General features: G+C 48.9%; 3 protein-coding genes and 1 long non-coding RNA gene across 14 annotated transcripts in view; 3 read left to right on the top strand and 1 right to left on the bottom strand.

The window, feature by feature from the left end:
* KMT2D (lysine methyltransferase 2D) overlaps window positions 1-2,953 on the top strand; it is a 41,521-nt gene extending 38,568 nt beyond the window's left edge. For all 7 annotated transcript variants that reach the window (XM_012441327.3, XM_012441328.3, XM_012441329.3 and 4 more), the window contains one exon: window positions 63-2,953. In XM_012441327.3, coding sequence (XP_012296750.2) covers window positions 63-155 — 93 coding nt within the window. In that variant the 3' untranslated portion in view covers window positions 156-2,953. The remainder of the gene's footprint in view (window positions 1-62) is intronic.
* LOC135275379 (uncharacterized) lies at window positions 2,686-23,731 on the bottom strand. Its single transcript, XR_010342974.1, has 2 exons — window positions 23,388-23,731; window positions 2,686-3,688 (listed from the first exon to the last, which is right to left on the bottom strand). It is a non-coding gene; the product is annotated as an uncharacterized LOC135275379 (long non-coding RNA).
* On the top strand, window positions 3,105-19,879 carry PRKAG1 (protein kinase AMP-activated non-catalytic subunit gamma 1). Of its 5 annotated transcripts, none has more exons than XM_064377027.1 (12): window positions 3,105-3,194; window positions 8,678-8,726; window positions 15,497-15,606; window positions 15,803-15,884; window positions 15,989-16,047; window positions 16,191-16,236; window positions 16,337-16,391; window positions 16,676-16,802; window positions 17,296-17,461; window positions 17,622-17,659; window positions 18,438-18,584; window positions 18,722-19,879. In XM_064377027.1, exons 1-12 carry the CDS (start codon window positions 3,186-3,188, stop codon window positions 18,827-18,829), a joined length of 996 nt encoding a protein of 331 aa, XP_064233097.1. In that variant the 5' UTR covers window positions 3,105-3,185; the 3' UTR covers window positions 18,830-19,879. The 5 variants fall into 5 exon arrangements, with proteins under 5 accessions (XP_064233097.1, XP_064233100.1, XP_064233098.1 ...); XM_064377030.1 differs by lacking the exon at window positions 3,105-3,194 and adding an exon at window positions 3,472-3,592; XM_064377028.1 differs by lacking the exon at window positions 3,105-3,194 and adding an exon at window positions 3,645-5,229.
* On the top strand, window positions 22,707-26,932 carry DDN (dendrin). Its single transcript, XM_012441334.3, has 2 exons — window positions 22,707-23,003; window positions 23,412-26,932. Exons 1-2 carry the CDS (start codon window positions 22,795-22,797, stop codon window positions 25,339-25,341), a joined length of 2,139 nt encoding a protein of 712 aa, XP_012296757.1. The 5' UTR covers window positions 22,707-22,794; the 3' UTR covers window positions 25,342-26,932.
* Window positions 26,933-27,194: the final 262 nt, after the last annotated feature.

Raw genomic sequence — 27,194 nt, 5'->3', positions numbered from 1 at the left:
TTCTCTGCCCTCCCCTCTTCCTATGTGGGGCTAGCATTGATTCTGCTCTCTTCTCTTTTCAGCTAACCTATGACTATCAGTTTGATTTTGAGGACGATCAGCACAAGATCCCCTGCCACTGTGGAGCCTGGAATTGTCGGAAATGGATGAACTAAGAAGCTTTGAGGCTACCAGGCAGGGGAGTCCCCCTACCCCCAACCTCTTCCCTGAAAGGGATGAGGGGGAAGAGAGGTAGCAGCCAGAGCCAGGACCCAGGGCTGGGGCTGCCGGCTGACCGGAGCCCCTGGAGCAGGAGGCTGGGGCAGAGGGCCCTAGGCCAAGCCCACCCTGGGCACCAGGGACAACCCTCTTCCCCACCATCGGCCCTCAGGCTGGCATCTCTGCCCCCAGCTCCAGGAGGGGCCAGACAGAAGCAGCCATTGGGCATCTCAGGTTTGAGGGGGATATGGGCCGGGAACTACCCAGAAGCATCTGGGAGGCAGCAGGGTGGGGGAAGAGGATGTGTGGCCGGGCCTCACAGCCCTGCTGCTCCCACTGACCTCTCTGGCCCAACTCAAGGCTGCAAAGAGACTTGACTAAGCTTGACAATCCCAAAGGCCGGGTCCCACACCTGGCCCTGCCTGCCGGGTCCTGCCCCCACCCTCACCCCCAGACCCTTCCCTCTTGATCTGTCTCTGTTTCCCTCTTCTCCTCTGTGTTTCTGTCTCTCTATGGGTTGTGTTTCCTTGTTTTCCACTCTGACAAATGCAACATGAACGGGAAAGAGGCGCCCAGCTGCCTAGGAGGGCAAGCTGGGCAAGCCGGGCAAGGAGACCCCGCACCCACACCTACCTCATTTAAGTGTTGGATTTTTTGCTGTTTTGAAATGTGAGACCCTCTCCAAGCCCCCTACTGCCCCAGCCCTCTCCCCCACCTCACTGCCCTCTTCTGAGTGGGTGGAAGGGGGGTAGGAGGAGGAAGAAAAACAACAACAAAAAATCCATCTTTGTTTTTAATTATGGGCATGGGATGGTGGTTGAGGCAAATGATGATGAAGATTGGGGATGACTGGCCCCTAGTTGCTCTAGGACTTCCTTCTCCATCTGGACATGGGGGCAGGAGGGGCTAAACCTAGGACCAGGATATCTCCCTCCTGTTTTCTCAACCCCATCATGAGCCCATTTGCCCTCCAGCCCCTGGACGGGTTGGGTGGGGGGTAGGGTGAGGGCTATCCCTGAGTGGCATGCCCATACCTAGCGAGGCAGGGTGTGGCCCGGAGCTCCCACTTTCCCTCAGTCACCAAACTGCTGCTGGTCTGGTGGGAAGGGGTGGTGATGTGGGGGTGGGGGAGCTTAGTGTCAGCGCGGGGAGGGTGGGGGGTATTTATCTATTTATACATGGGATTGTACATAGTCTTGTGGGGCATGGGGGAGCCGGCTGGAGGTGAGAACCCTCCCCTCTCCCCCCACCCCCGGGGAGAGCAAATGTAAAACTACTAATTTTTGTGCTTTATATATTCTATATAAATATATCTATTTTCTTTTTACAAAACCAGTTTATAAATGGTAGGGGGGCATGGGGCGGACACATGGAGCTCCCCTTGTGGGGGGGCCAACTCCATTACCCAACCTACCGCCCTTTTCCTCACCCCCCCACCCCACTCCCCACCCCCTGGCTGTGACTGCTGTAAGATGGGGGTATAGAGGCTGGGCGATTCCCACCCCCTATTGTATAGTTGGACTATGTTATAACGCACAAAAGAGAGCTGACCCCAGGGGGAGCCAGAGGGTGATGGGTTCCCTGCCTCCCTTTCCTTCCCCTTTCTGCCCAAGCTAGTGCTGCAGTTGAACCTCTTCCTGCGGGTGGGGGTAGGTAAGGGGTGTGTGAGGCCCCAAACCCCTCTCTGGTAGGGAACCATGGGGATGAAGATGAAGCTTATATGCAGTTATCTTCTAGGGGCTGTGGGCAAAGGGCATTTTGTAATTAATATTTTCAAGAATCAAATGTCTGGAGTGTAGGGGTGGGCTTGGTGGTGGTGGTGGATGGGCGGGCCTGCTGGAGGGGGAGCTTGGTCGCTGTTGTGATTTTAGGTTTGTTTTTGTTTTGTTTTTGAATTTGGGGGGTTGTGGATTGTTGGGGGTAGGGAGATTTTTTTATTTAAGCTGCTTCCTCAACTGTTTCAAGCTGCAAATGTTTAAGAGAATAACACCCCCCACTCCCACAGGAACCGCTGTAATTAAATCAGACAGTAGGGAGACTGGGCTGCTCCCCTCAAAGCCACAGCCCTTGGATGTTCCTTTTCCGAGAGCAGAAGGTCTAGGCTACAGGGATGGGGAGATTGGCTCCTGTGAGTCAGGCTCTGTTTGGGGCTTGGGTCCTGGGATTGGGAAAAGGGGATGGGGCAGACTTTGTAAGCATATGCTAGGTATCCGATAGTCCTGTAGAATTTAGTGAAGAAACCTTATACAGTTTTTAATTTTTATATAAACTATAACTCAGACCCAAGCTACAAGGTTGGAATTTTGGTTGTCGGTTTTTTTTAAGTACCCTGCCTGTATAATTGCATCAGAATCCTCCACCCCCCCATGTTTGTATTTTGGGTTGGTTTACACTCGCACATACTCAATTTTCAGTTTTCCCCTTTACAGTCTTCTCCCCTCACCTCCAGGACCCTCCCCCCTTTTTAAAAAATAAATCGCTGACAAGTGTGAATCCCGTGAAAACTTTATTTTGTGTTGTGTGTATCCTGTACAGCAAGGTTGGTCCTTCGTAACAACGGATGAAATGGTTCCCTTTTTTAAAGCGCCCTCTCTCCCTCCACCCTCAGCGCCCCTGTCCTTGGCATGTTTTGTATCAGCGATCATTCTGAACTGTACATAATTTATGTTGCGAGAGGCAAAGGGCAAGTTTTGGATTTTGCTTCTTCCAAGTTTGTTTTTAAACAACAAATAAAAAAAGAACATTTTAAATACAAGCGACTCCGTCCCGTAACCCTTGCCATCAGCGGGATCCGTGCGGTCTACGAGGACCGGTGGAAGGCGGTTACCGAGGCCCGCCACCGCCGGAAGGGTGGGTTCTCCGTCTTCCGCCCTAGTCTGGCGACTGCCGTGACGTGGACGGATGTAGCGTTGCCGCACCGGATGTGGGGCGGGGCCTGCCCCAAGAGAGCTTCCTAAAGCGAGAGAACCAAGCCGGCGCCTCTTGCAATGGAGACGGTGAGGAGTGCCGGAGGGCGGTCGGGGGCGCTGTGGAGCCTAAGACCCCCGTTAGGAGACCGGGAGGGCCGGGCAGGGGCTGGCGCTGGTGTCTAGCAAACAAGAAGCAGCCGAGTGTCTGCCCTATCCCGTGACCCTGTCCCTCCACTTCTTCGTTGGGCGCATCTCCTAGGACTGGGCCGCGCCCCCGCCGCCTTTCCGTACGCGGTACCCTTAGCCGGAGCAGGCAGTGACTCCTGGCTCCCTCCTTGGAGCGAGCCCACGTATGCCGTGGCAATCTCGGGCCTCCTTTCCTCTTAGCACCTCAAGCCCTTTCAGAGGTTTGCTTGAGAGGGCAGGGCTGTGATCCAGCTTTGCTGAGTGAGGCAGGGGACGTCCAGAGGGATCTCCGCTTGCAGGTAGCTACTGGACCTCGGTGGTCTGACTGATCTCTGTAATCCCTGGCAGGAGGACATCTGAAGATCTTTATAATGCATCCAGTGAAGTCACATTTCCTTAATAAGACAGAAAATTGGGGTTTGCTTGAAAGAGGAAATCTTGCAGTGTTAGAGGCCACTGTGTCCCTTGGACAAGTTTAGGTCATGACCCGCTCTGCGACTCTAAGCGGGAGTTTTGGCATAGCTCATTCTTGGCGAGCAGGCATTGACCAATTGTGGCAGGGCCCTGTCACCCTCCCACAGATGCTGCGGGTTGCCTGCTACATGTTTGCACCCACCCTCACTCTCAGGAGTCTTTTTCTAGCGCTCTGTAACTCCTCTCATACACTTCCCTCTCCACAGTTTTTAACCATGTGTCTTCTTTGAGACAGAGTAACTGTTTCCATGTTGGTTTTTATTATCTGCTACTGTAGTTATGAAAGGACTGCAGGTTCACTTTCATAACTAATTCATAAGTGATTCATAAGAATTATTCTGGGACATGCCCAGAGTAATTCTTTGCCACACCCTTTCCCTGCCTATAGAGAGGTTGTTTCTTTCAGGTTTTCAAAAAGAAAACCGACCAAAGTAGTAAAATGATTTGCAGTTGGTCTCCCAGGCAAGGGAGCAAGTTCTGACTAATTAAGATAATCTTGAACAAAAATAAGGAGTCTAATTTCATTAAATTTAAAATAACATAGTCTACCTACTTATAAATGTATTATGGTTTACAAAGCATTTTTATATAGATTTTCTGTTTTAGCCTTCACATTTTATGTAGTGGATTAGGTTCTGGGATGGAAATTAAAAAGAAGAAAAAGAAAACTTGGCCAGGTGTGGTGGCTCACGCCTGTAATCCCAGTACTTTGGGATGCCAAGGCAAATGGATTGCTTGAGGTCAGGAGCTCAGGAGTTCTACACCAGTGATGAAACCCTGTCTGGACAAAAACAAAAATACAAAAATTACCCAGGCATGGTGGTGGTGGTGCGTGCCTGTAGCCCCAGCTATTTGGGAGGCTGAGGTGGGAGGATCGCTTGATCCACGGAGGTGGAGGGTGCAGTGAGCTGAGATCATGCCACTGCACTCCAGCCTGAGTGACACCGTGAGACCTTGTCTCCAAAACAACAACAACAACAACTTTTGAAAATGCTCAGCCTGAGGGCAGCCAGCAATAGCTGTTATTTAAAGGTAGACTATAATAAATGCTATCATCAATATGCAGACAAAGGACTGTGACAGCATAGTTGAGAGAAAAATTACTTTGGACCTGGGAGAGGGCACTGCAAATTGAGAGAACAGTATGAGCAAGGGCACTAAAATTGGGGTATGTAGAGAACTGGGAGTGAACCAGTGGTTTGATGTTGCTGGGTTTGGATTTTGGTCACAGTGGGAGAAAAGACTGTAAAAGAAGGCTAAGATCAGGTTGAAAGTATTACATACCATGCTAAAATTGAACTTTGTTTTGTAATAGGGGACCTATGGAAGATTTATGAGCATGTCAGTTAATGTCCTTTAGGAATGTTCATAGCAGCTTTCTGTACATGGACTGAGCTACTTCAGAAAGTAAACTTTCTTGTTACTGGAGATGAAAGTAACCTTCCAAACCTGAGATGCTTTGGTGAGCAAACTTGGTGAAAGCATGAAAGATAAATTGAAGAACAGATAGTTTTGGGCAAGGACACCAGTTTAAACAGTGTTGCAGAAGTGAGAGATAAAAGCCTAAATTAAGGCTGTGAAATTGGCAATGAGAGAGATGGATCTGAGGCATTTCTAACATACCAGCTTAGCTGATACGTGTTAAGAAGACAGCTATGCAAAGCATAGATGGGAACCACACTGAGAATAATAGGATTAGAGGGATAGATGTTTTGTATTGAAGCATTTGAGGAGTCTCTGTGATATCTGTGGTTATCAAACAAATAATTGCAAATGTAGATCAGAAGTTTGGAAGAAACTGTGAGTCTGTTTGTCAGATGTAGCCTGTGTCTCTAATATTTTGTACTTACATGGTACAGTGGTAATTTCTCTGGTCCCCTGTGTTATTAGAAGTAGAAAGGATGGTCAATGAAAAGAAGAAGAAGAAGAAGAAGTAGAAAGGAGACCAGGCACAGTGGCTCATGCCTGTAATCCCAGAACTTTGGGAGGCCAAGGTGGGCAGACTGCTTGAGCCCAGGAGTTCAAGATCAACCTGGTTAACATAGTGAGACCCCATCTCTACAAAAAAATACAAAAAGTAGCTTGGCTTGGTGGTGTGTGCCTAGAGTCCCAGCAACCTGGGAGGCAGAAGTCAGAGGATTGCCTGAGCTGGGGAAGTTAAGGCTGTAGTGATCTGTGATTGTGCCACTGCACTCCAGCCTGGGTGACAGAGCGATTCCCTGTCTCAAAAAGAAAAAAAAAGAAAAAGTGGACATAATTAGATAATTCCCCCTCTGATATGGTGAAACAGGCAGAAAGTTAAAAGTCACATAGTCAGTTGTGTTTGAGTCTCTTATATTGGTATCTGTATCTCTATTTAGCTATATGTTTCTTGCCTGTCTCTGTAACTTAGTCTTGGGTATATCTGTTGATATCAGTGTGCATCATTCTTTGAGGATTAAAAAAACAACTGTGAATTATACGCAAAACCCTGCGCCAGATAGTATGGGGGATACAAAATATAAGGTAGTTCTAAGTTTCCAGGAATTTATAATCTGTTTGGATAGATAATGAACAAAATAACTGTAGCACAGTACAATATATATCATATGATGGGTACCGTAAATTCTACAGAAGTAGCTGTTGCTGTGCCTTTGTATAGATCTTTGTGAGACTCCGATATATCATGTGCCTATCTTTACCATTAAACAATCCTCTCTCCCACTTATACGTGATGAGGCTGTTGTTCCGATAATCTTGCCAAAACGGCAGGCCAAGCTAATAGTCTTACGTAGTCCAAAAGGAAGAGAGGGAGAATATCCCCCTTACTCCCTGCTCTCTTCCCTAGCCTATTAAGGGAGAAAAGTGTAGGGCTGTCTTAAACTTCCCAGGTTTAGGAATTTTGTCAGCCAGCCTCCCAGGTTGAAGTTTTTATGTCATGTTACTACAGAAGCTATGGGGATGAAGTATAGTTTTAAGTTAGTTTGGAGGTATCACCCAGAGCAAATGGAGCCAAGACTGTTGATGCTAGCAGATGAAAATTGTTGTGAAACCTCCTGGGTTCCCAAATAACAATGGCATTTCCAAATGTTCCCACTTGAGGGAGCACAGAAATGGTTCTAAGGTTTATCTAGTCAAAACACTCTCTACTCTCAGACTATCCAGGGAAAGGATACTTGGAAAACCAGCATCCCCTGGCTGTAGCAGGCTTTGACTCACAAGGGTGCTGAGTGGACTCGAGTCCCCAGTTTCAGAACATTCATGTTCCTTATCCACCCCTCAGTCATTCAGGCTTTGGCTGACAGTCAGCTACTGGGATCCTCCCTACTTGTGGTCCTCTCTCAATGGTAAAGATATTTCTGTGGTTCCAGTGCCTACAACTATGCCTAGTGCGTGAGTGCCAGTGTTTGGGGGAAGACAATGCTATCTCTCTGGCTTCCAAGTTTTGATAAAATAGATCTGTGAGAATCTTGTAGGGGTTAGCCCTAAGCCCAGATCTTTTAGCCTTAGCTTTTAGGACCTAATGTTTCATTAGGCAGTATAGTGTATAAAAACATGAGCTTTGCAGATGATGCTCATTCAGCTCAAAAGTGGATAGAAGCATTTCTGGAAAGCACAATATTGTAGCAGTATTGGTATCTTCTCTTCTTTGATTCCAGAGAGGTGGGATTTCATCAGAATGGAGTAAATGCATTCAAAAATTTTATTAAAATGGCTGGGTGCAGTGGCTCATGCCTGTAATACCAGCACTTTGGGAGGCTGAGGCGGCTGGATCACCTGAGGTCAGGAGTTTGAAACCAGCCTGACCAACTGGGCAACAGAGCGAGAATCTGCCAAAAAAAAAAAAAAATTACAAAAATGAACACTGCCAAGATAAATCCAACCAAACTCTTCATCAGTTATAAGAAATCATTTTGTTAGGTATAAGTAGTTTAAAAAAACATTTTTTTTTTTGGCTAGGTGCAGTGGCTCACACCTGTAATCCCAGCACTTTGGGAGGCCAAGGCAGGCAGATCACCTGAGGTCAGGAGTTTGAGACCAGCCTGACCAACATGCAGAAACCCCATCTCTACTAAAAATACAAAATTAGCCAGGCGTGATGGTGCATGCCTGTAATCCCAACTACTTGGGAGGTTGAAGCAGGAGAATCGCTTGAACCCAGGAGGCGGAGGTTGCAGTGAGCTGAGATTGCGCCATTGCACTCCAGCCCGGGCAACAAGAGTGAAACTCCATCTCCAAAAAATAGTAATAATATAAATAAATAAATACTGTGTTTTTTCACATTTGTTATTTATTAAAACTTTGATGTTAAAAAAAGCAAACCACAAGCTTTGGAACCAGAAGATAGGTGTTTGAATGCCTACTCCACCCCCCATCAGCCATGTGACCTTGGGAAGGTTGCTTAATGTCTCTTGACCCTCAGAGACATAATCTGTGAGAATAAGGCTAATAACAGTACTTTCCTCAGGGTTGTTTTAAAGGTTAAATGAGATCATATTTCTGAAGGCCCTTACAAGGCTGGGTGCAGTAACTCGTGCCTGTAATTGTAGTGCTTTGAGAGGCCAAGGAGGGCAGTCACTTGAGCCCAGGAGTTCAAGACCAGCCTGGGCAACATGGCAAAACTCCATCTCTACTAAAAATACAAAAATTAGCTGGGTATAGTGGCGTGTGCCTGTAATCCCAGCTACTCAGGAGGCTGAGGTGAGAGGATCACCTGAGCCTGAGGAGGCCAAGGCTGAAGTGAACTGTGATCATACCACTGCACTCCAGCCTGGGTGACAGAGCATGACCCTGTCTCAAAAACAAAAAATGGGTGGGGGTAGCAGGGGCTTTATAGTGCTTTAAAGGGAGTCATTTATTATTTGTTCACCAGCCCTTCCCCTAATGTTATAGAACCAGATTAAACTGAATCTGTTTTCTTGTCTCTCCAGGTCATTTCTTCAGATAGCTCCCCAGCTGTGGAAAATGAGCATCCTCAAGGTAAGTTTACTGAAGAAAGGAAACTGGATATGAAAACAATAGCCTGACTCTGACAATGTCTTCAGCCAGCAGTATCTCTCCCCTGGGAAAGTCAAAGCTTTTTGAATCTCTCCCCTGGGAAAGTCAAAGCAGGGCCAGATAATGTGCCAAACCACAAAAATCAGTGACAGTAGTTTGACAAGATCACCTAGGAATAAATCTTGGGCAGAGTGGGGATGATTAATGTCTTCAATTATCAGACCACTTGAGAGAAACGTCTGAGATACAGGGAAAACTTCCATAGGCAACTCTGGGCTGGCTAACTATGTTTTAGAAGTCCTGGGTGTTTTCTGCATAGTCCAGAAACAGTACCACCAGGATTTTATCACCCAGCAAACTCACTAAAGCCACTGGGTGTGAACAAAAAATTATGAAAAGGGCCGGGCACAGTGGCTTACACCTGTAATCCCAGCACTTTGGGAGGCCGAGATGGGTGGATCACTTGAGGTCAGGAGTTTGAGACTAGCCTGACCAACATAGTGAAACTCCAGCCTAGGCAACAAGAGTGAAACTCTGTCTCAAACAAACAAAAAAAAGGCATATTTCTCCAGGTCTGGTCACTTAAGACCTATTTTTGCCAGATCTTCTGGTTTTGAAAAGATACTAGAAATTAAAAAAGAAAAAAAAAGATACTAGAAATTTAGATTTTTATGTACATTTCTAGATTTTAAAATTCTGATTTAAATTATTTTAAGGCTGGGCACAGTGTAATACCAGCACTTTGAGAGGCCAAGGCAGGAGGATCACTTGAGCCCAGGAGTTGGAAACCAGCCTGGATAACTTAGTGAGACCCTGTCTCTATAAAAAATTTAAAAATTAGCCAGGCATGGTGGTGTGCACCTCTGGTTCCAGCTACCAGGGAGGCTGAGGTGGGAGGATCACTTGAGCCCAGAAGGTTTAGGCTACAGTGAGCCGTGATTATGCCACTGCACTCCAACCTGCGCAGAGAGTGAGTCCCTCTTTCAATTATAAACAAACAAACAAACTCTGAGAAAATCAACTCCAATATGTTTGTGGGCCTGTGACCTGAATAATAGTATTTAACTATCAATGTAGTATATCTTCAACTGATGTCCAAAGTCGTGTTCTTGGGAGTCTGAATTCCCAAGTTTGAATAACAATGGTAGGCTTCCAGTTGAAGATTGTAGATTGGTAGATTGGGCTGCGCATAGTGGCTCATGTCTGTAATCCCAGCTACTTGGGAGGCTGAGGCATGAGAATCCCTTGAACTCAGGAGGCGGAGGTTGCAGTGAGTGGAGATCACACCACTGTATTCCAGCTTGGGTGACAGCAAGACTGTCTCAAAAAAAAAAAAAAAGATGGTAGAGAATATATATTCACAAAAACTTCCCTGAAACCACCATAAAGGAATTTTTTAAAGAAAAAGACACAAACACACCATAGGGAAAACAGGAGAGGAGATAATAGCAATGAATTTTTGGAAGCAAAAAGCAAACAAAAGAGTGATAAATGACTTAGCAGACCTGAGAAGACTGAGTTATAACTAGCAGTGAGGAAAGCCAAGAAGCACTGAAGGTCTAAGAGACAGTCAGATCCCAAGACACCTTGGGCACCTCCCCCTCCCATCTGTGGCAAAGACTCGAAGTCTGGCAAGGGACTTGAGCACAGCTTAGGGCTGAAGTACTGCACTGAAAACAGGAGCATGTAGTGAACTAGACTTGATGCTGAGCCTCCAGTCCTCTTCCCTATTCAGTTTCCAGAGTGCTAGCAGAAAAGACTTCACCCTCCAAGCACAAAATTAAATAATCCTTCTCTCCAGAATCCTCTTGAAGGGAATGTCCTAAAATATATAAGGTATTGAATGTTCCCTGTCCAATGACTCACAGTCAACAAGGCTCACTTACACACAGAGCTTCCACTAAGCCTTAAAGCCTCCACTCTAAAGATATGGTTTAAATTCTTTAAACCAAAGATTGCCAAACATCTAAAGAAAGCATCTGTGAAAAAAAGTGATCCACATCGCCCCCCACCCCACCCTGGAAGGTACCATTGTTTTACTTTGAAGGCTGTATCTCCCTGGTAAAAAAATAAATGAAAATGAAAAAGCAAACTGCCCCTCCCAACCTCACATACACCCAGAAGAAACAAACGGGAAAAAAGCAACTGAAAGGAAAAGGTGAGAAGAAAACTTTGATAACATTAATATAATCTCAGGTAAAAGAACACATTTCTCAATACCTGTGGAAGTAGTGTATCTTTAAAGAAAACAGCTAGACTCAGTGGCAGTACTTTGGGAGGCTGAGGCAGGTGCATCACCTGAGGTGAGGAGTTTGAGACCAGCCTGACCAGTATGCTGAAACCCTGTCTCTACTAAAAACACGAAAATTAACCAAGCGTGGTGGCATACGCTTATAATCCCAGCTACTTGGGAGGCTGAGACAGGAGAATCGCTTGAACCCAGGAGGCAGAAGTTGCAGTGAGCCAAGATTACACCATTGCACTCCAGCCTGGGCAATAAAAATGAAACTCTGTCTCAAAAAAAAAAAAACAAAAAACCATATTTCCACCATTCCACCATGAAACAAGTATAGGATACAATTTTTAAAGAAGGAATTTTCATAAAACAAAAAGGAACTCTTGGAAATTAAAAATATAAGAGCAAAAATTTAAATCCAGTTGTAGGTTTCAAAAATCAACATGAGGAAATTTCCTAGAAAGCAGAGTTAAAAATCAACAAAGTAGAAAATAGGAGAGAAGGCGTAGTGGCTTATATCTGTAATCCTAGCACTTTGGGAGACTGAGGCAGGAGCACGGGAGTTCGAGACCAGCTCACAGCAAGACCCTGTCTCTATAAAAAATAAAATTAGCCAGGCATGGTGGCATGTACTTATAGTCTCAGCTACTCAGGAGGCTGAGACAGAAAAATTGCTTGAGCCCAGAAGGTCAAGGCTGCAATGAGCCATGATCTCACCATTGCACTCCAGCCTGGATGACAGAATGAGAGCCTGTCTCTTAAAAAAAAAAAAAGAGACAAAAGATTTCAACAACCCACAAAACAAAATCCCCAAACAAACATTAAAGGATCAGTCTAGGAAGTCCAGTATCTAAATAGGAGTCACAGAAAGAAAAATAGGAACACAGAGGGAAGGAAATAATTGATGAAATAATTCAAGAACATTTATTGGAACTTAAGGACATTAGTTCTCCCATGGGTGCTATTGTAACCTACAACAGTGAAGCAGGGAGCACCAAGAGAGTAGGAATTATCCACCCTTAGCTTTGCCTTTATTTTTCCTACTGTCAGTGACCTTTGTTTCCTGAGCCTTGTCTATGCCATAGACCATGGTCTCCTTTTAAAAAAAAAAAAAAAAAAAAAAGGACATTAGTTCTCATATTGAAAGGACCTATCAAATATTCAGGACAGTGGATGAAAGTGACCCACCCAAAGCACAGTCATCGTGAGATTTCAGGACACTGGAAACAAAGAGATCGTATTGAGTTTTCAGAGAGAGAGAAAAAAAGTCACATAAAAAGAGTCGGAATTGCCTTGGACTCTCAACACTAGCAACTAGCAGGCAGTGGAGCAATGCCTTCAACATTCTGCAGGAAAATAAATTCCAAGCTTTCCTGCAAATTCTCAGCCAAATTATAAATCAAGGATGAGGGTAGAATAAAGATGTCTACAGGCTGCAAGGTCTCAAAAAATGTACCTCCCATGCACCCTTTCTCAGGAAGCTACTGGAAGATGTGTTCTACTAAAACAAGGGAGTAATCAAAAAAGATGAAAACATGATATAGGAAACAGGAGCACCAGTAGAGGAGAGACTTGAAAGGGGTACCCAGGATGGTGATGAAGAAAGATCCCAGGATGACAGCAGTGCACACCAGACGAACCAGCCCAGATTTGAGCAGGTCACAAGGCTCCAGCGAGACTTCTTTGGGTAGTTTAAATTGATAGACTATCTAATGCTTCTGAACCTCTTGAAGCATTTGGGGATTGGATTAGTTATGGGAATTATACATAGAAAATTAAACAGGCTGGGCGTGGTGGCTCATGCCTGTAATCCCAGCCCTTTGGGAGGCCGAGGCGGGTGGATCGCCTGAGGGCAGGAGTTCTAGACCAGCCTAGCCAACATGGTGAAACCTCGTCTCTACTTAAAAAAATACAAAAATTGGCCGGGCGCGGTGGCTCAAGCCTGTAATCCCAGCACTTTGGGAGGCCGAGGCGGGTGGATCACGAGGTCAAGAGATCGAGACCATCCTGGTCAACATGGTGAAACCCCGTCTCTACTAATACAAAAAAAAAAAATTAGCTGGGCACGGTGGCGCGTGCCTGTAATCCTAGCTACTCAGGAGGCTGAGGCAGGAGAATTGCCTGAACCCAGGAGGCGGAGATTGCGGTGAGCCGAGATCGCGCCATTGCGCTCCAGCCTGGGTATCAAGAGTGAAACTCCGTCTCAAAAAAAAAAAAAAAAAAAAAAAAAAAAAAATACAAAAATTAACCGGGCATGGTAGCACATTCCTGTAATCCCAGCTACTCAGGAGGCTGAGACAGGAGAATCACTTGAACCTGGGAGGCAGAGGTTGCAGAGGTCGCACCACTGCACTCCAGCCTGGGCTACAGAGCAAGACTGTCTCAAAAAAATGAAAATTAAACAGAAGGACAAGACCATTAACTCCAGGGAAAACAAAGTTGTGAAAGGAAGAAAAAAAAAATCAGAGTTTACTATTTGGTTTATCTCTGAATAATAAACATTCAGTCAAAATTATTTAAATACTGGCTGGCCACAGTGGCTCATGTCTGTAATCCCAGCACTTTGGGAGGCTGAAGTGGGTGGATCGCTTGAGGTCAGGAGTTCGAGACCAGCCTGGACAACATGGTGAAACTCCATCTCTACTAAAATACAAAAATTAGCCGGGCATGGTGGCAGGCGCCCATAATCCCAGCTACTTGGGAGGCTGAGGCAGGAGAATCGCTTTAACCTGGGAGGCCGAGGTTGCAGTAAGCCTAGATTTTGCCACTACACTCCAGCCTGGGTGACAAAGTGAGACTCCCTCTCAGGAAAAAAAAAAAAAAGGATTTAAATACAGATATATCCAACATGCTTTAGCTCCTGGAAGAATGGGGAGGATGGGAAGTACATGTTTGTGATGAAGCCCTAGTAGGAAAGAGAAATAGAAATTCTCATCTTCCTTCATAGGTAGATGATAAATAATGCCCCAAAATGAAAAAAGAAAATACAAAACTAGCAATACAAGCGTGTTATTTAAGGACATAGAATTAAGTACCAAAATAATCAACTAAAAGAGGTAGATGTTTTCATCTCTGGGGAAGGGTAGTACAGGGAGGTAGGTTGCAAGGACTGCAGTTTTTTCTTAACAAAATTTGTAATGTGTTTGACACTTTAAACTGTGTGCCTGTATAACTTTGGTTACAAAAAATTAAACAAATTGGCTAAAGACTTAAGAGCATGAAGTTTGGAATCAGATCTGAGTTTGAGTCTTTCTTGCCACTTATTATTAGTGTGACTTTGAGCAGTTTATTTAACTACACCTGTTTTCTCATCTGAAACAGGACAGTACTTACAGATTTGTTATAAGTATTAAATGATGTAATTTTTTGTTTTTCTTTTGAGACAGAGTCTTACTCTCTTGCTGAGGCTGGAGTGCAGTGGCAGGATCTCGGCTTACTGCAACCTCTGCCTACTGGGTTCAAGCGATTCTGTTGCTTCAGCCTCTCGAGTAGTTGGGACTACAGGCGTGTGCCACCACGCCTGGCTAATTTTTGTATTTTTTTTTTTAGTAGAGATGGGGTTTTGCCATGTTTGCCAGGGGTTGCTATGTTGCCCAGGCTGGTCTGAAACTCCTGACCTCAGGTAATACACCCACCTTGGCCTCCCAAAGTGCTGGGATTACAGGCGTGAACCACCTCGCCAAGCCAATGTAATATTTTTAAGTACATGTAGTATAGTATGTAGCACATTCAAGCTATTATTTTGGGAGATTGCTTCCCTAGTTTCGAGCAAGCAATTAAAATCACAGGAATAGAAAAAGGTAAACCTAGCCAGGATCTCCCATTTGTCTCAAGTAGGTGGGATGATTTCTGATTTACAGGGTGATCCCAAAATGGACTCTCAAGGTGTTTTGAGCCAGGTTGATTGAGCACTGGGTTCTAACTTACTGTTGATGAGAACTGGCCAAACTTGGACCATGACTTTCCCATTTGCAGGTCTTAGGATATATTTTTTTAATTGAGACAGGGGCTTGCTATGTTGCCCAGGCTGGCCTCAAACTCCTGAGTTCAAATGATCCCCTGCCTCAACTTCCTGAATAACTGGGATTACAGGTGCATGCCACCATGCCCAGCACAGTCTTGAAAGAATTTTAAGAAGCTTACTTCATTGAAAAAAGAGAACAAGTGAAAAATGTGCTAAATATATGAAAGGGAAAGCTTGGATTAAAGATGAGAAAAAATTTTAGACTATATATAACATGTTAAAGAGATACTATAGACTTTAGGTTTTAGTCAACTTTCTTTTACCTATAGGGACCAATAGATAAAGTCTTAATCTGGAGATAGGGGTTGGATGAAATCGTTTCTAAGAGGTTTATCCAGGCTTTGTGGAAACAATAGAAACAAAAGATAAAATAAGGGACCTTATAAAAAATCATGCTCTAAATATTTGAAATACTAGAACACTATTTGGTTTTCTCTTTTGATTGGGAGTTTTTATGTGGAAGGAAGCTACTAACTATTCCAACCTATGCAGAGACCCCAGAATCCAACAATAGCGTGTATACTTCCTTCATGAAGTCTCATCGCTGCTATGACCTGATTCCCACAAGCTCCAAATTGGTTGTATTTGATACATCCCTGCAGGTGGGTGAAATCCTCTTTTCCCTTCCCCTTTTGGAGCCTTTGGTTTAATACCTCTCATCCTATCTCATCCTAAGGGTAGTATCCTTACCCTTCTGTGAACTTAGTCTCATGTTTTACCCAACATGCTCAAACACTGTTCTTTTTTAGTCTTGCCCCTATGGATTTGCCTTTATGATTATTCCTGTCTTGGCTACAGGTGAAGAAAGCTTTCTTTGCTTTGGTGACTAACGGTGTACGAGCTGCCCCTTTATGGGATAGTAAGAAGCAAAGTTTTGTGGGTAAGCAAACGTTTCTGCAACACAGTATTATTAGCATCTTGTGCTGGGCAGGGATAGAAGCTTCGGGCAGTGCTGAGGGCTGAGGGCTCTGTCTCGTCCTCTAGGTATGCTGACCATCACTGATTTCATCAATATTCTGCACCGCTACTATAAATCAGCCTTGGTAAGGAACTTTAGCCTAATGATCTAAATCACTTTCTCTACCCTAAGTCCCTCATTCTCCTCATTTCTTTTCCTCCAAGCAAGCTACAAGGGCTTAAGGAAGTAGAGAGATCAGGTCTCAAATTCTGTTGCTTCTGCTTTCAGGTACAGATCTATGAGCTAGAAGAACACAAGATAGAAACTTGGAGAGGTATGTAGAGAATTGGGTTGTAAAAGGATAAAGGGATGGAAGGTTTCTGGGAAATGCTTTTCCATGATGGTATTTTATGACCCATCCCTTTTCCCTTCAGAGGTGTACCTCCAGGACTCATTTAAACCGCTTGTCTGCATTTCTCCTAATGCCAGGTGAGTTCCAGCTGTCTATTCATCTGTCCAAAGGGGGAAGAGCTTTGCCATCAGCATAGCTAATGCTCTAGACATCCAGGGAAAAGGAAAGAAGAGAGAAAACAACACACACACACACACACTCTCTCTCTCTCTCTCTCTCTTTCTCTCTCTCTCGTCTGCCCTGTACACTGCCCCGCTTCCCTAACCATCAGTTTTCCCTGTTTACCTATACACTGTATGGAGCAGTTTAACCACCCTCAGCCCCAGTACTGTGGAACTTATTATCTCCCACCTTCCCACAGCTTGTTTGATGCTGTCTCTTCATTAATTCGGAACAAGATCCACAGGCTGCCAGTTATTGACCCAGAATCGGGCAATACTTTGTACATCCTCACCCACAAGCGCATTCTGAAGTTCCTCAAATTGTTCGTAAGTACTCCTCAGCCCAGTTTTTTTTCTTTTTTCATTCATTTATTTGTTGAGAAAAAAAATGAGGATTACAGGTGTGAACCACTGCATCCAGCCCCAGTTCTTATTTATTTATTAATTTATTTTGAGACAAGGTCTGACTTTGTTGCCCAGGCTGGAGTAGAGAGGCACTATCATGGCTCACTTCAGCTTCCACCTTTTGGGCTCAGGTGATTCCCCCTACCTCAACCCCCAGAGGAGCCGGGACTACAGGTGTGTACCACCACACCTGGCTAATTTTTTGGTATTTTTTATAGAGATGGGGTTTTGCCATATGGCCCAGGCTGGTCTGAAACTCCTGGGCTCAAGCAATATGCTGCCTCAGTCTTCGACAGTGCTGGAATTACAGGCATAAGCTGGCACAACCAGCCCTTATTTCTACGTACTGGGTTGGAGGGGTATCCAAGGGTGGTTTTGCGTGCCTTGAAAGTTAAGCTGATGGTTCTTTCCTCAGATCACTGAATTTCCCAAGCCAGAGTTCATGTCCAAGTCTCTGGAAGAGCTACAGATTGGCACCTATGCCAATATTGCTATGGTTCGCACTACCACCCCCGTCTATGTGGCTCTGGGCATTTTTGTACAGCATCGAGTCTCAGCCCTGCCAGTGGTGGATGAGAAGGGTAAGAGATTGGGCAGAAGGAGAGGGAGGGAAGATCCAGGGAAGTTAAGATGGCTCTGGGAAAATCTGCTTTCCCCTCGCTCAGCCAGGAGGGTGATTCTGTGAGTAGGGGGAGCCTTAGATGCCAGATCCTCCTTACTGAGCTGCCTCTGTCCCCCTAGGGCGTGTGGTGGACATCTACTCCAAGTTTGATGTGATCGTGAGTGATTGTGGAGGGTCTGGGAGGTAGGGAAGGGGTGGGCTGTTAAATATGGAGGGGGAGAAGGGAGTCTCTTCTGTGATCTAAGGGTCTTAGAAGCTTCCAGGCCTTCAAAAAATAAAAAAAGCCGGGCGCGGTGGCTCACGCCTGTAATCCCAGCACTTTGGGAGGCCGAGGCGGGTGGATCACGAGGTCAAGAGATCGAGACCATCCTGGTCAACAAGGTGAAACCCCGTCTCTACTAAAAATACAAAAAATTAGCTGGGCGTGGTGGCGCGTGCCTGTAATCCCAGCTACTCCGGAGGCTGAGGCAGGAGAATTGCCTGAACCCAGGAGGCGGAGGTTGCGGTGAGCCGAGATCGCGCCATTGCACTCCAGCCTGGGTAACAAGAGCGAAACTCCGTCTCAAAAAAAATAAATAAATAAAAATAAATAAATAGATAAATAAATAAAATAAAATAAAATAAAATAAATAAAGGCCGGGTGTGGTGGCTCACACCTGTAATCCTAGCACTTTGGGAGGCCAAGGTGGGTGGATCACCTGAGGTCAGGAGTTCAAGAGCAGCCTGGCCATCATGGTGAAACCCCATCTTAAAAAAAAAAAAAAAAAAAAAAAGAAGCTTCCAGGCTTTCAAATCCTATTTGAAAAGAAATGGAATGAGTTGGGTGTGGCTTGTGGCTGGCAATTCCCTGAATCCCTCTGGTGAGGTTGGATGGGTTCAGGGTTTGGAGGCTGGCTCTCTTGCTTCCCTGCAAGCTCCTTCCTCTGTCTTCCCAGAATCTGGCAGCAGAAAAGACCTACAACAACCTAGACGTGTCTGTGACTAAAGCCCTGCAACATCGATCACATTACTTTGAGGGTGTTCTCAAGTGCTACCTGCATGAGACTCTGGAGACCATCATCAACAGGCTAGTGGAAGCAGAGGTAGGGAGGCCAGCAACCCTAAGGAAGCTGTGAGAAGCAGCCTTGAGAATGGGGTTTGGCAAGGTGGGTAGGGGCAGAGGGGCTTCCCTTGAGGCCAGCACTAAACATTCCCTTTCTCCTTTGTTGCTCTGTGCCAGGTTCACCGACTTGTAGTGGTGGATGAAAATGATGTGGTCAAGGGAATTGTATCACTGTCTGACATCCTGCAGGCCCTGGTGCTCACGGGTGGAGAGAAGAAGCCCTGAGCTGGGGAAGGGGTCAGGCAGCACCAAGGCATATGCCCAACTCATTGTCTGCTGGAAGCTCTGTGGGAATCAGATGAAACTTGGGGGAATTGTGACTCTGTTCCCTGCTCAGGGCCCCCTGCCTTTCTATCTGGGAGCTAGAGAAGGTATAGGGGGAGAAAGGAGAATGGTTTTATAGCTACCCTTACCCTAACACATACACTTGAAAAAACTTTCAGACTTGCCAATTCTAGCCCTTGTCCTCTTAGATATAGCCCCCTTTCTGGGTGAACTGTAGGCTCTGTGTCTCTCAGACAAATTCTGATCTCTAAGAGATCCCCAGACCTCACCTGCCTCTGCCTCTGTCTCGGCCCTGATTCAACCTTAAGATAATAGCACAACAAAATTCTTCATAAAGATATTTTTATTCACCTGTTCCATGCTATATGGAGGAGGCCAAGTCCATTTAGTGACATTTCTTCCCATAATGTCCGTGGGGAGGACTGTGGGGAAGACTGTGGGGAGGAGGGCCTTTGGGTTCCTGTGCTGTGTGCATATGAAGGGAGATGGGGTTGGGTGGAGGAGGAGGGCAATGTGGTTAGCTAAGGTTATTGCTTTTTGTGGCAAATCTAATTAAATGACAGCAATCTCTTCATGGTATTACAGTGTTTGATTTTTGCAGTTGACAGACACCACTGTTCCAAACTTCCTACTTTATATGGCTTCTTCAACTGGTCATTAACAATAGTGTATGTGCACACACATGTGCACATACACACACAGTTGTGTGCCAGATACCATTCTCAGTGCTTTACATATATTAACTAATTTAATCCTCAGAATAATAGTAGACACTATTCCAGTTTTACAGATTTAAAAAATGGAGGCACAGAGAGGCTAGGTAACTAACCCAAGACCACACAGCTAGTAAAAAGTAGAACTAGAATTTGAACCCAAACAGTCTGGCCCTAGGGGTCATGCTCTTTACTGCTACAGTAGACTTACTACCTCTAATTTTCCTTTCACAACTGCTCCTTAACCTAGTCCCTGTGGTTCCTCCTTATTATCTCACTTTCCCCTCTGCCTGAATTATGGCCCGTACCCAAGGGAAATCTCATAAAAATGTTAGTGTCTATTCCCAACAGTAGACAGACTTGAGGGTCTCCTTTGGGCAGAGAATCGTGCCACCATTATCAGCTTTTCTTAGGGAAGGTTTGATTGTTTGGCTTTCTGAGTTGGCACTATTTTTTGAGACGGAGTCTCATTCTGTTGCCCAGGATGGAGTGTAGTGGCACGATCTTGGCTCACTGCAACCTCCACCTCCCAGGTTTAAGCAATTGTCCTGCCTTAGCCTCCTGAGTAGCTGGGACTACAGGCATGTGCCACCACGCCCAGCTAATTTCTGAATTTTTTTGTAGAGACAGGGTCTCACCATATTGGCCAGGCTGGTCTCGAACTCCTGACCTCGTGTTTCTCCCGCCTCGGCCTCTCAAAGTGCTGGGATTACAGGCATGAGCCACTGCACCCGGCCAGCACTATCTTTAAACCTACAAATCTCTTGCCTTTCTTGCATTTCTTGAATAAGCTGGAGAGCTGGGGATGAGAGAACATCAGGGCAGTGGTCATTCCATCAGATCCATTCCCTGTACTGAAACCAAGTAGACCCAAACAGCACCCAACACCAGAAGAACTGCTAGACTGTGGAGTATGAGCTAAATTTGTGTGCCAGCTCACTCCTGCCTTGCAGGTATGAAACAGTTTCCCATCCATGCCAGGAGCAATTTCAGAGTCATTCCTTGTCCCTACCCCCACAGTGTCTAACCCTGCTGATGACCCTCCAGCCAGAGCATACTGGGTTCTCCAAACTAGGCTTTCTGAGGGAACACAGGGAAAAGCTTCAAGGGCCTCATGAGATCCAATGTGAGGAGGCTGATTTTTTTTAAAAAAGAAGGTGGCCCTCGTCAGAGCTCAGCTTTCAGTGCTGCAGCATGGCTGTGGAGGAGCCCCTGCTTCTGCCTTCACCTCTTCACAGCTCGCACAGCACATTCTCAAACTTGGGGGAGGAAGGCTTCCAAGTTATTAGAATTAGAGTATGTTTATGTGGCGGTGTGGGGGGGGTGTAAGTACATGGTGGAAAGGACAGATGGCCCTTATGTCACATTCCCTCATTAAGGAAGATTTGCCTAGGGAGGAGGCAAGGGCTTTAAAAAGCCTCAGGGACCTAGGGTGGAAGGAAGCACCTTCGAGTCAAGTCATCAGTGCAGCTGGCAGGTGTGTGAAATCAAGGGGGGTAGGGTGGATGGGATGGGATGTTTGCGTTCTCTCTAAAGGTCTGTGTGAGGGAGCAGAAGCCTGGTTTTGTTGAGCTGTTTCTCAGTCAGTCTCTGCCCCACAATAATCTTTCTCGTCCCCATCCCCTTAAAAGGAAGGGTCTGGACCCAAAGGGCTCCACGTACGTTAGTGGAAAACTAATTGGGAACTCTTGCTTCTCCCATTTCCCCCTAAAACCCAGCCAATCAGTCTCAGTGTAAGGATGAAGCTGAGGGAAAGACAAGGGATAAAATTTGGGACTCACAGGCTTCTATTCTTACCTATTCTTCTCCAGAGAGGCAAATTATCCCTTCTTCCCTAGGAACCATTGCCACACACACTCTTTCCCCTCTCTCTGCACCCCTCCCCTCCACTGAAGCTGCTGCCATGGTTGCCAGGCATGGTTGCTAAGTCTCTGCATGGAAGGGTTGGCGTGGGCTGTGCTGCCACTAACATTACCATGGTGAATCAGGGGACACCTGGTATAAGCTTAGGGGGAGGGATCATGTGGATGTAAGCAACAGCCCCCCAGGATAGAGGCAGCCCAAAAGGTGAGCATCTGGAGCACCACTTCAGGCGGGGGCCAAGTGAACTAGGCATCGTGGTGGTAAGGGGGAGCTCTACATTGGAAAAATAAGGGCCACTTTTATCATTTCAGTTGCTAGGGGATTAGTTTTGCCAAGCAAACACCATTCCTCCTCCATCCCCCTCTGGAAGGGTGAGAGTGCATACTCGTTTACTCTGTCCTCCATAAAGCTGAGCAGAGCTGTGTGGGCACAGAACACTATAACCCCCACATCCTGGCGTCTGGACTCGGGGTGAAAGCCTGCTGCTGCGGGTCGGCTCCCTGGCTGCCCAAGGACAAACATATAGAATGGGACTGGGAGGGCAGCTTGGGTGGCCAAGGCACGCGCCTGTGTCCTGCTGTCCCAGCAGTCCTAGGGGCAGCACTGAGCTGGTGAGGAGATAAGGGTGTAGGGGTCACCCTTTTTGAGCTTAGGGAAGGCAGCTCTCCCCCCGAGTCGCACAAAAGCCTGGTGAAAGCCACCGCCTCCTCTCTCCACCGCATGGGAGCTGGTTACTCATCTCATCTCTGCACCCGAACAGCCACTGCCGCTAAAAATAGCCCCCCAGCCGTGGGCCAGCCCCTCCTGCACCCCAACCCCATGGAAACCAGCAGAGTGGCAGGCAGAGACCTTGAGTTCCATTCTCACCACTCCATGTTGGGGAAACTGAAATCTGAGGCAGGAAGCCAGGGGCAGAACCCTGGTGGTCAGGCAACCTGACAGGCAGGGGAGTAAAGGGTTAAAACGGCAGGAAGGTTGAAGAAGTAGGGGCGGGGGAGGGGGCACTGTCAGCTTGGCAAGAATCATAAGTCCCTCCCCCGCCCACTCGTGCGATCCCATCAGGCTTGGGGGACAACAGCAGTGGGAAGGGGCGTCCAATCCCGGGCCCCAGGGGGCGGCCGTGCACATGGGGGAGGTAGCAGCGCGGAGCAGCCCGCGCGGTGTCACATGCGCGCGCACACACAGAGACAGGCACACACACGTGTGCCCGGGTATATATAGTTCCCAGTCCCCGGGCCCGCGGCTCTGCAGTGGGCGCCGGCTCCCTGGGCTGGGAGGGGGCTCCTGGGGCGGGTGGGAGGGTGGGGGGCCGGGGTGGGGTGGGGCAGGATGCTGGATGGCCCACTGTTCTCCGAGGGGCCTGACAGCCCCCGGGAGCTCCAGGATGAGGAGTCTGGCAGCTGCCTCTGGGTGCAGAAGTCCAAGCTGTTGGTGATCGAAGTGAAGACTATTTCCTGTCATTATAGTCGCCGCGCCCCTTCTCGACAGCCCATGGACTTCCAGGCTAGCCACTGGGCTCGCGGGTTCCCGAACCGCACGTGAGTGAAGTAGGGGTGAGGGGAAGAGAGTGGTGGGGCGGGGAGTGGGGTCCGGACCTCCCCGAAGGCACTAGCGAGTGCTGGTCCCCCTTCTCTTTCCCACGCCTCCCTCCCTGCCCCCTCCCGAGGGCTGGGGCCTGACTCATCCGGTTGTTTGGGGGAATAGGAGTGGGCGTGAGAAAGGGCAGGAGGTGAGATGGGGCAGACGCTGTTAAAGTGTGCATGGAGAGATGGCGAGGAGTCCCGCTTCGACTTCAGTCCTAACATATACGCACGTGCACACGCGCACACACTCACACACACCCCTTCATATGGCTGCCCCAAGTGGTCTCCAGTGCTCCCAGCTCCCCGGACCTCGGCTCCCTTCCCCCACAAACTGCTCACCTGGGTTCCTGCTCATTGTCCCAGGTGTGGGCCGCGCCCGGGATCCCCACAGCTGCCGCCCCGCCGGCCCTGGGCCTCCAGGGTGCTGCAGGAGGCGACCAACTGGCGGGCGGGGCCCCTGGCCGAGGTCCGAGCTCGGGAGCAAGAGAAAAGGAAAGCGGCGTCGCAGGAGCGGGAGGCCAAGGAGACCGAGCGAAAAAGGCGCAAGGCTGGTGGGGCCAGACGGAGCCCCCCGGGTCGGCCCCGCCCGGAGCCCCGCAACGCCCCTCGGGCGACCCAGCCGGCGGGGCTCCCTGCACCCTCGCGGCCGGAGCTCCTGGCACAGGTGGGGCGAGCGCCCCGTCCATCCGCGCAGCCGCAGAGCGACCCAGGGTCGGCGTGGGCGGGGCCCTGGGGAGGTCGGCGGCCGGGGCCCCCAAGCTACGAGGCTCACCTGCTGCTGAGAGGCTCTGCCGGTACAGCCCCGCGACGCCGCTGGGATCGGCCGCCACCCTACGTAGCTCCACCTTCCTACGAAGGCCCCCATAGGACCTTGGGGACTAAGCGAGGACCCGGGCACTCCCAAGCGCCCGCTTCATCAGCCCCAGCTCCGACTCCCTCCAGGACAGAGGGAGGGCGCATAAAGAAGAGGCTGGATCCTCGGATCTACCGGGACGTCCTCGGGGCTTGGGGTCTCCGACATGGGCAGGGTCTCTTGGGGGGATCCCCAGGCTGTGGAGCGGCCAGAGCAAGGCCAGAGTCCGGCAAGGGGGTCCTGGAGAAAAGCCTGGGGCTGGCTGCTGCTGACTTGAACAGTGGTAGAGACAGCCATCCCCAAATCAAAGCTACAGGGAGCCCAGGCACCGAGACAGTTCCTACGGGGTCTGCAACTGCGGCTCCCAGTGCCCCACGTCCCGCTCCCAGGTCCAGGCACCACATCAAGGGCTCGAGGGAAGGGAAAAAAGGAAGAGAACAGATCTGGTTCCCCAAATGCTGGATTCCCTCCCCTAAAAAGCAGCCGCCCCGCCATAGTCAGACACTCCCCAGACCCTGGGCTCCTGGAGGCACGGGATGGAGAGAATCCCTCGGTCTTGGAGAGGGGGCAGGACCGGAGACCCTGGAGTATTGGAAGGCGACCCGCCGTGCCCACACCTTGCCCCGCAGTTCCCAGGGCCCATCCCGTGGGGAAGGCGTCTTTGTCATTGACGCCACGTGCGTAGTGATAAGATCCCAATATGTTCCAACCCCCCGAACCCAGCAGGTGCAGCTTTTGCCCTCTGGGGTGCCACGCGTGGTGGGGGATGCCCCCAGCCAATCGAAGCCCGGCAAGGAGGACGGTGAACAAGCCACAGTCTTTCCTTCCCCTTGCCAAAAGCTGCAGTCAAGCAGTCACCTTTTACACCAGCCTAGCGAGGGCCGCGGGGGCGAAGCTGAGGGCGGGAGGCCGGGGGACTCCTCACTGGAGGAGCGCACCTTCAGCATCTTGGGGCTCCCGGCCCCCGAAGTAAACCTGCGGGATGCCCCCACGCAGCCAGGTAGCCCAGAGCACCAAGCCTTAGGCCCAGCAGCTTCGGGAGCCCGGAGCAGAGCCGAGGTCTCGGAAGTGGCGGTGGTCCAGCGGCGCGCGGGCCGGGTCTGGGCGCGGACCCCAGGGCCCTATGCCGGGGCCTTGCGAGAAGCCGTGTCCCGTATCCGCCGCCACACCGCCCCTGACTCGGACACTGACGAAGCTGAGGAGCTCAGCGTCCATAGCGGCTCCTCTGATGGAAGCGACACAGAAACCCTGGGCGCCTCCTTGCGGAACGAGAGGACCCTGCCCGGGGTTGGAAACAGTCCGCCAGAGGAAGGTGGGAAGACAGCAGAACTGAGCGACAGGGTCGGGGAGATTGTAAATGTCGTCAGCGAAACCGAGGAGGTCCTCTTCGGGGTGAGGGACATCAAAGGGACCCAACAGGGAAATAGGAAGAGGCAGTGAGGGGCCCCTTCTTGTATTCGTGACCCCAACACATCCATCCTTGGGTCCACTGGTCCCCACTCTTCCCCACAGACTTCCTTTGCTTCTTTTTTCCTTGTATCTTTACCCATACCTGGTCCCATCCTTGACATAGAAATGAAATGAAGGGAAGCATATGCCCATTCATGATTTTGTTTCAGGAGAGGTGAGAGTGAGCAGTAGATTTAATTAATGCCTGCCTGCCATGTTCAGGGCACTAGGGTGAGCTCTTCGCAGGGCCTGATGCACTGGGTGTGGAGCTGAGCAGAGAGGCCTAACCAGGATCAGGCAGGAGGGCAGGGATGGTGGCAGCCATAGGAAGGCAATGTAGCAGAGGGCCTCTGCGCAGGAGGGAAAAAGTGAAGGAGAGGCTTTGGACTCAGTGACAGAGTGATCAGATGACAAAGGGGTTCTTGGCAGAAGAGAAATAGGTCCAGTAAAACCAGCAAAGCAGAAGGAGGGCTCACCTTGGTCTCACAAGCCTTGGGTTTCAATCCCACCTCTGCCACTGACTTGGTTGACTGAGGCCAGCCACTTTCCCTCTCCAGGCCTCCAGGCCTCCTGGTATGTAAAATGATGGCATTCAAAGGTCCATCTTTCCATCTCTGACATTTTGAGATCTTTGGGAAGGACTCTATCTCATCTTCCCCCTTGACAAGCCAAGAATGAGAGTTGGGAATAAGTGAACAGAGTCTGAAGGTTCCTGGTGGCCTCCTTGTCACCAGAAGTCATGATCAATTCAGGAGACTGCCCAGGGCTTGCAGAAGAGCTAAGGGAGCCAGGCACTCCTATCCTAGTCTTCCGGGTTTAGGCGAGGGCTCCCCAAGGCAGGGCAAGATAGTGGCCCTGTCACTGACCCTGGCCTGTGGTGGTCTGAGCTGGGGAGGAAGGAAGCCAATGAATCAGCTTGGGACCTCTTTAGGCCTTCCCCTTTTCCTCCACCCCAATGCTCCTTAGTGATGCTCTCAGGCGTGGCCACGATTTCCCTCCCAGGTGGTTTCGCCCACCTGAAAGAATCCTGAGACTTTCTCCCATCTCAGCCTCTTCCGCAAACCGGCCACGCCAGGAAAGAGGCTGGTCCCCAGAAGCCAGTAGGCTTGGGGTGTGATACTCTCTATAGCCACTACAGGGCGCGCGCAGGTCGCGGATCTCCTCAGTTGCTTATCCCGACTCTGCCACTCAATCCGATCCCCAGTTCCCCAGCGCAGGTCCCCAGCCTTGCAGCCTCCCGCCGCGCGGGGCCGGGAGCAGGCCTCCGGCCTCCCAGACCTCTGGAGCCCGCCGGGCCCCTCTTTGTATTCATCCACCCCAGCCGGCTTGGGATTCAGACACCGAAGTCTTTTTTTTTTTTTCTCTCCGATCCTAGACACCTCCTCTGTCTGCCATTTATTAGCCATGAGAACTTGGCAGCATCACTTCACCTCCCTGAGCCTCAGTCCTCATCTGTCAAATGGGGGTTTATAACACCTACCTCGCAGGGTTGTTGTGAGGATTTAATGCGATAATGTATGTAAAGCGCCTTGCACACCGCCTGGCACACAGTAGGCGCTCAATAAATCTAAGCTTCCCTTTATCTAGCCTTGGCATCACCTTCCTTTCACTGACCCTTTCTCCACAGTGGCCCTCCCCCAGGGCTCCTCCGCTACTTCCTGCTCTGTGTGAGGGGGAGGGGGGTGCTTTCTTCGTTGGGAGCTCCTGGTCCACCTCTGCCTCCCCCAGCCAAGACTCTCCCTTCCTTGCCCCCAGCCCACCCCTGCCGGCTCTTCCCTCTGCCCCGGCGCACTACCCCCGCCCCCCATTCCGGGCAAGGGCTGAGTCAGCCGGGGTAAATTTAG

Source organism: Aotus nancymaae, unplaced genomic scaffold (assembly GCF_030222135.1).
Source record: "Aotus nancymaae isolate 86718 unplaced genomic scaffold, 86718_ANA_hifiasm-v0.15.2.pri h1tg000016l, whole genome shotgun sequence".
Lineage (NCBI taxonomy): Eukaryota > Metazoa > Chordata > Mammalia > Primates > Aotidae > Aotus > Aotus nancymaae.
This window is presented reverse-complemented; position numbering and strand designations above follow the sequence as displayed.